At 32.4% G+C, this 8433-nt stretch overlaps 1 protein-coding gene across 1 annotated transcript; it reads right to left on the reverse strand.

Moving 5' to 3' along the window:
* Nucleotides 1–5105: 5105 nt before the first annotated feature.
* LOC145088633 (uncharacterized) lies at nt 5106–7368 on the reverse strand. The gene is made up of 5 exons (XM_079027007.1): nt 6744–7368; nt 6566–6642; nt 6409–6445; nt 6152–6251; nt 5106–6011 (listed from the first exon to the last, which is right to left on the reverse strand). The coding sequence occupies exons 1-5, from the start codon at nt 7114–7116 to the stop codon at nt 5462–5464; spliced, it is 1137 nt and encodes a 378-aa protein (XP_078883133.1). The 5' UTR covers nt 7117–7368; the 3' UTR covers nt 5106–5461.
* Between the last annotated feature and the right edge of the window lie 1065 nt (nt 7369–8433).

Below are 8433 nucleotides of genomic sequence, written 5' to 3' on the forward strand. Positions count from 1 at the left end.
AAATGTATTGCTTGGTATTCTGAGGCGGATAGGACTGTAACTGAATCGAACGAACACGAACAATGGCTTGTTCATGTTCGTTCGTTTAAGTTATCCAAGCAAACAAATGAACACGAACGAATAAACATATGAGTTTTCTTATTCATGTTTGTTCGTTTAACAAATTATGTTGTTCGTGTTCATTCATTTATGTTCGTGAACATGTTAAATAAATATAAACGAACAAACATAAATGAACAGAGATAAAAAACATATACGTACATATACAAATATAAACTAACATATAATATAGTAATGTAATCAAACACAATTGATCATATATGAACATCAAATGAACTTAAATGAACGAACATAAACGATAATTCATGAACATAATTGAACGAATGAGGTCATTGTTCGTATTCGTTCGTTTAACTAAATGAATGAGAATTCGTGTTCATGTTGGCTCATTTATTAAATAAAGAGTAAATTATACAAATGGTCCTTGTGGTTTGGGGTAATCTACGTGTTTGGTCATAAAATCATTTTTTAACCTAGACGGCCCCTAGGATGTATTTTTGTTGCGCTTTGGGTCGCTGACAAACACAAAAAGACTAAGGGGCTGTTTGATTAACATCTGACCGAGTCGAGTCAGACGTTTTTGGCTGACTCGGTCAGCTCATGTTGTTTGATAACCCAAATCTGAATAGCTGACTCGGTAAGAGATATCTGATTGGAAAAGCTACGGAAAATTGGCTGACTAGAAGCGTTCCAAATATACCCTTGACCTAACGTTTCTTTTCAGCGCCTCAAAAAAAAACCCCTCCTCCTCCTCCTCTTTCAGCGACAAGAACAATTGAAGCACCGAACGATCTCAGGGGCTGAGATTGACGAGCCTGCCCTCCACCGATCGACAACCTTCCCTCCACCGATCGACACCCCTTTTCTCATTACTCATCAGGTACACTGATCTTCTTCTCTTTCACGTATGTTTGCTGTTTTTTTATTTGATTTTTTCTACTCTGTTCATGTTTGTTCTTAATAAATATTTTTTTTCTGATCTATATATGTTTGTTGTTAATGAAGCATTGTTTGCATTATGAGAATTTTTTTTTCTGATCTGCATATGTTTGTTGTTAATGAAGAACTGTTCCAAAATAGATTACGTAAACTGAGAAGAAAAATCTTTTATTGAAAATATTATGTGATTCTCCATAATCTATTCCTAATTAACCTAAACAATCAATTTGAAACTTGTGTTTGTAATCATAATTTAGGATTACAAATATAAATCATTTATAATTGGTATGAGAAAAACATTTGAAGACCATGTGAAAACATATGGTGTTCTAAAAATTAAAAGGAACATTTTGTTGCAAGAAGAACAAACACTTGAGAAACCTGATCAAATTAATGTGAATAGTATTTGTGAAGACTTTATGCAAATAAAGTAGTTATTAACTTGCTGCATTGTTCTCTTTCAAAAAAAAACTTACTGTATCACTATATATAACAGCAGGGTAAAATGGTCATTTTTCATCACTCAGCACATTCAGTCAGATGTACAATCAAACAACAAGATTTCTTACTCAGTCAGGATTTCTTTCCCAGACAGACCTTTCCCAGTCAGCACTTTCTCAGTCACCAACTATCAAACGGGGCCTAAATTATAATTCTTTATTTCTTTTTAATTTTTTTATTCTTTATTTGTTATTTTCCTACTAAAAAATGCTTATTAAATAAGCGGGTCTCACTCCCACACCCACTCCCACTCCCACCCTTCACCTTCACCTTTACTATCATCTTCTTCAACCTCCAAACCCATCAATGACTTCATCTGCTGCCACCTCCTTACACTTCTTCTTTTTACCTCTCTCCCCTCTCCTACTTCGCTACAAACATACGTAGCATTTTCCTCGTCTTTCCCTAAAACCCACACATCGTCGGAAACTCTACTCCTTTCACTGGAAGCCTGCATAACCCTTCCCCTTTCTCCGCTTCCTCCTTCTGGTCCGGTCATCTTCTCCATCATCAGAAAAGGTTGCAGGCAAAATCAATTACTTAGGGTTGAAATCCAAAAAAACAAAGAATATCCCAAAACCCCCCATATTTTCGGTCATCTTCTCCATCATCAGAAAAGGTTGTATCTCCACTTCTCTATCCTTTTATGAGACTTGAAACCCCCATACCAATTGGAAGAAATTATGATGACTCTTGAAAGTAATTAGGACAACTCCGACCATTGATCCCAACACCAAAACACCACCAGAAATGCCACCTAAAGCTTGCTTGATTTGAAGACATGCAAGATTAAACACCTGATGCAACCAAAACTGAAAACAACCTCAACCTTTCCTCAAATTCTCTCTACAAATTGTTTACTAACGATGGAGGCTAAGGTCGACTTGCAGGTTTTTTGTTTGGTTGAATATTTGAAGACCTACAAGATTTGACGACATGTACCTCCACCTCTATGTATAATTTTTTATCTTGATTTTTTAGGTTTGATTTTACTTAATCTGTTTGCATATGGTGTTGTATTACGGATTTCTGCATCTGGATTATATATGTAGTTTTTGCTTAAGGCATTTTGGTTTTTGGATTTGATTTTGAGCTACATACTTGGTTTTGGATTTAGATTTGAGTCACAGGTTCCGACTTTGGCTTTGGATCGAATTTTATATTTGATTTTGGTTGAATATTAGGTAGTTTGTGTTGAATTTAGGGTGATTTCTTTGGTATCAAATATGTGGCCGAAGATGGTGACCGGAGCTAGTGTCGGGAAACTTGGTAGTCTCCGTCCATTGGGGGGAAGGGAAGGAGATTAAGGTGGGTGGGTCCACTTCAATTATTTATAATTAATTTTACTTAATAATAGTTGAAGTAAATAAAAAACAATTAACAAAATAAAAATATATCATTAAGGGCAAAATAGTATTTTTATGTCTGTGAGGGACCCAATGCGCAACAAAAGTACATCCTAGGGACCGTCTGGGTTAAAAAATGATTTAGGGACCATGTACGTAGATTACCCCTAACCAGAGGGACTGTTTGTGTAAATTACTCTTAAATAAACGAACATAAATGAACTTTCTGCCGAGCAATTCACGTACAATTTGCTGAACGTTCAGTTACAACCCTAGAGGTGAAGATTAAAACATACTTAAAGATAGTTATATGTTAATGTTGAAAAAACATGTCTATCTACAAACTGCAGATCAAGAAAAAGGATCATAAATATTTTATTGCAACTCATAGTTCTTTATAAAGATGTGATTTCAATATTTTGTTAGGAACAATTTATATATGCCTTTAGTAGTAACTTACTATGTTTTGACTACTTTATTTTGGGTTGTTGCTGTTTTATAACATATTTTGGTTGTTGATGTTTAGAACATTCTGTGTATGCATTGCATTGTTTACAACACATTTCAATTGTAATGCTATGTTATTTACCATTATGTTTGAAGTACCAAATGATGCATAATGAATGAGTTGTCTTAATAGTGTGTTGTGGTGATTTTGTTGCAATGTTTGAAGTTATTTACCAATAATCTATCTTAATTTCGTACTATTAATTTTACACAAAATGTGTATTGATTCTATTTGAAATCTAAGAGGAAATTATACAATGGAGTTTTTGAAGTCAATGGGTGTGGATGTAGTATATCATAATGTTAGAGACAAATTTTAGTTATATGGTTTTTAAGTGGTAAGGTCCATATAATTCTGCTAATACTTCTCTAGTTAAGGTAAATAAATCTAGATCTATGGATCTTTTTATTATTTGAAAGACCCACAACATGGAGCTATGTTTGGCGGACTAGCTGAAAAGATAGCTGTTAGTTGAAAAGCTAGTTGATGATTGAATAGCTAGCTGTAAATAAAAAGCTAGCTGTAAATAAAAAGCTAGCTGATAAAAAATAACGTTTGGTAAAACTAGCTGAAATATATAAAATTACATAAAAAGACATGTAAGAATATATGTTTCTATAATTAATTAAGGTGTGTATTTGGAAAATTTTAAAAAAGCTCATAAAAAGCTAGTCTAAATAGCTTTTCAAAAAGCTAGCTTATCAGCTACTTTTTGGCTTACCAAACACGACAACATAAAAAAGCTCGAAAAATAAGCTAGCTTATCAGCTAGCTGTGGCGCGCCAAACACAGCCTAAGTTGCATAATCCAATTGTACTTGAAGACTCATTAAAGGAGTTGCAATCTTGGTTAGGATAGGGCTTAATTACAATATACATTTCTCATTCAAATGAGCTGCAACAATAAGATTAATTCACTGGGAATCTGAAATGTTTTTCTCGCAAATGGTTGTGGCGATGTTTGGTGGTGGGAGGGTTGTTTGTCAGCAACTATGGAATCTGGGAGGCGGTGGTGGGTCATAATGATGAAGATGAACAACGTGGGTATTAGGGAAGATAATCTATTGAATTACCCTCGTATGAGAGGAACAACGTGGGTATTAGGGAAGATAATCTATTGACAAACACAATGACAAAATTTATAGTTTTCTCTAAATTTTAACTATTAAATAATGAATCAAGTGGGTTATAAGTTGTACATAAAGTGTCTCTTTATTTTCTTTGACCTACCCACCATGCATTATCGACTATGCGTCTCCCTCAATATCATTGCGTCCTAATTTGATACATAGAGTGTCGCTGGACCAATATATTAAGAAATCTTCGAACTCCTCACCATTGCCCAGTTTGGGATATAATCTAGAAGCAAAGAGATCACCTTTTTGTTAATCTTGAATTTACTATGGTGCTTTGGAACATGTTGCTTCGCGGTGGTTGATCTATTGATCTTCACAATCTTCTTTCTATGGTCGACGTTTCATAGGAAAATCGTATAAAATCAGGTAGTCTTCAAGAAAGTGTTTAAGTTGTCCTTATTGCATTTTTTATTATTTGGAGGTTTCGTAATGCTGCTTTGTTCCAACATGTCAGGCCGAAAAACAATATTCATTTTTCAGAAATTGTTATGTAGTCTTTATTTTGTACTTGAAATAGGAGTAGCCAAGTAGGAAACATAAAATGAATTTGGTTGGTTGACTTGAAAGCTTAATTCTAGGTTTGTTTACCTTGTAATGTTTTTTTCGAGCTCCTTGATAATAATAAATTCTTCTGCCTTCAAAAAAGACTTAATAAATTATAAATTTCAAATTTCAACTTACAACATATTCAAAAAAAACTATCTACATGCTATGCTATACTTGACTAATTTTAATTGGATGATCTTTGAGACCCTTAAAAAAATATATGACACACCCTGGTTGAAGACAAAAAAAACTTTTAATTAACACTAGTAGAAGTACTAGACCACTAGTGCCAGTAATATATATATATATATATATATATATATATATATATATATATATATATATATAATAAACAAGTTAATAGTAATCTGTGCAATGTTTTCTGGGACAAAAGTACTGCAAAATCTCACTTAATCTTTGTCTCTTTCACAAAGTTAGATCAAGAGATGCACTGCAACCGCCCATTGTTTTTGCATGCTTTGACCTTTTAATACTACTAGAATTTGAAGTAGAAGTAGGCAAAACCAATGATAACGATAAGTTGTTCTCATCAAATTCATCATTTTTCTTTATACTGTTCGTATGTTTCACTTCTCTCGGGTTCCTGACTTTTAATGAGAGATTCAAATCAAGATGTTCCGATTCTTGATCAATCTCCTTTCTTTTAAGTAACCTTTTCTCTTGGTCTTGATCTCTGACCATCACATTTGTGTCCATCTGAGTGGTTCTTCTAATTTGATTAGCCATTGATAACCCATAAGGATTCTTGAATAATCCAATCTGGAACTCTTCGATGCTGTTGCTTCGGAAGCTTCTCCATCTATCGTGATCTTGGTTTATGCTCGAATGACAATTCCTGATGTTGTTGGTTGCGAGAATCTTCTCCGCCAATGAACCATAAACCCCGTGGTTTAATCCGGTCATGGAAGCGTTATAATTTAGGTTCGTTTGTGGACTCCATAAACCATCTTGATATCTAAAAATGGAAATAGAACAGTAGTAAAACGGAATCAGTAAAAGTCGCTATTAGTTTTAGCATTTCTGCATTGATCAACTAGCTCACAATTTATTCGTTTTATAATTAAAAATTATGACGTTTTGAAGAATAGACGATACCTAAGATTGGAAAGTGATCTCCGATTATAGCTTTGGAGCATTGGAAGTTGGCTAAGGTTGTACGTATGATGATCATCACCCTCACTAAGAAGCCCTTGTTCTGAAATAATTAACAAAAAAATAACTCATTACTTACTTTCATATTATGATTGATTTCTTAAGTGGTTTAGAGTTAGATTTTTAATCTTTTTAATTAAGAAACCCTAATTAACAACAAACTTATTTTCCACCATCTATGAATTTGAAATTATGTATACCTTGATCTGGATCGTCGATCTTCTTGCTTCTATACATCTGATGAAACAAACCAAGAAACTCAAATTTGTATATATATTCAGCATAATATACAAAATTAACCGGTTGATGCTGCAAAAGGTATTATTTTTCTTGAATGAAACAAATTAATATAAGTACCTGAAGATGGCTCTTGACATGAGAGATGCTAAGGCCTTTGATATTCATTAGTTGAAGAACTAATTTTGGCGTTGCTCCTGCACCATCAAAATCAAAGTTGAAAAACACATTAAGTTCCATTAAATAATTAAACCAAAAACATAAATATATGAAATAAATTAAAGTCATTTATACTAACTTTCTTGACCTCCCAGTCGTTCAATAGCATGAACAAATCGAAGATGAAGATCAGGTGTCCACCTAAGCCTGGGATTCTTGGAGCGAACATATGGTCTAACTGATCCTGTGACTGACCCGCTAGCTTTCTTATCACTTGTCTCCTCCACTGTGCTGTTGCTGGATGTCGATCCATTTTTGAGTCCGCTTCCACCAGTAGAATCATGGTCAACCTCTTGTGACGATTCATCACCTTCATCGTCATCCATATCATAATCTTCTTGTTCGACATCATGAAAAGTCGGGTTTTGCTTTGTGGGGTAATCATCCTGTGCATCTTTTTCATCAAAGTCGCCACTTTTCTTCATTTCTATTTTGGGGTTCTGATCCACCATGGAAAAGATGAAGAAACAGTTGAAGGTATAGGGATTAATAGAGCCGCTGTTGGGCGTGTGTGGTGCTAACTAGATATAGACATGGTTTTGTTCTCTTTCCAGATCACACACACTCAGAAGTTGAGAGGACAAGTAGTTGGAACTTATTCTGTGGAAGATATATAGCAGCTTAATTAGCTGAGCTCTTGCAAGCAAAAGTTTGCTAGAATTGGAAAGAAAAAAAACCTTGCCCTAGATAAATCAATCAATCTATCAAATATTAATCTCTCTCTCTCTCTCTCTCTATATATATATATATATATATATATATATATATATATATATATATATATATATATATATATATATATATATATATACTAATAAAAGAGTAGTTTTTTTGCCATGTGTCATCATATTAGACCTCTTAATTAATGTGTTGCCACTTGTCAATATCTTAGTTCTCCATTTTAAATTTTTTAGACATCCTCATTAATGTGATGCTATTTGTCAATGCATTTATTCTTTATTTTAAATTTTAAATTTTATATTAATGTTTTCATTAATCCACAAATAAAAAATGTTTAATATATATTAAAAATTAATTTTACATATTTATTTGAATCAACGATTATAATTTCACATAACTAAAAAATGTCTCTTAAATTAACAATTTATTTAAAATAAAAGTTTAATTAATTTTACAACCGTGGTTCCCACGCGTTATAAACTAGTATATATATATATATATATATATATATATATATATATATATATATATATATATATATATATATATATATAAGGGTTCAATTGAGAAAAAAAGGTTAAGAATAGGGGAATCATTCTCAGCCACTCATTTATTTTTGCCGCAAAAGCTTCCGTCGTACCAGCAGAAATTGGAAAGGAATAGACATGTGTTTTCCAACAAAACATGTTTCCTTAAACTATGATAATCATTACCTTAATATATACAAAAACATTGTTTTTTCGTTTTTTTTTAATTTTTAAGAAGCTATTTTTATCGAAAAATGATTTTAAATATACCAAAATTCATGATTTTTTATTCTCTACAAATAGACATCCATATTGATATAGTTTTAAGATAAACTATATTTTTTTTTAATATTTTCAGCTATCGTTATTCATAAGTGAATAAAAATGAATCAAGTTTTTACTACAGTACATTCGTTATTCAGTTATGAATAAAAACTATGATTAATTTTTTTTTACAATTTAAGTATCATTCATATATGAATATAACATATAATAAACATAGTATATTCATATTTAAATATTAGACGATGCATTCACTTATGAATATTACATAGTATATTC

Source organism: Lactuca serriola, chromosome 2 (genome assembly GCF_051521515.1).
Source record: "Lactuca serriola cultivar US96UC23 chromosome 2, Lser_US96UC23_V15, whole genome shotgun sequence".
Classification (NCBI taxonomy): Eukaryota; Viridiplantae; Streptophyta; class Magnoliopsida; order Asterales; family Asteraceae; genus Lactuca; species Lactuca serriola.

Bases quoted from the DNA above. Each gene is read 5' to 3' on its own strand.
- LOC145088633 (XM_079027007.1), bottom strand. From the start codon at position 7,116: ATGGTGGATCAGAACCCCAAAATAGAAATGAAGAAAAGTGGCGACTTT. The intron at 6,643-6,743 runs GTTAGTATAAAT...TTGATGGTGCAG, and splicing joins ACGACTGGGAGGTCAAGAAA to GAGCAACGCCAAAATTAGTT. The intron at 6,012-6,151 runs GTATCGTCTATT...TTCCATTTTTAG, and splicing joins AGATCACTTTCCAATCTTAG to ATATCAAGATGGTTTATGGA.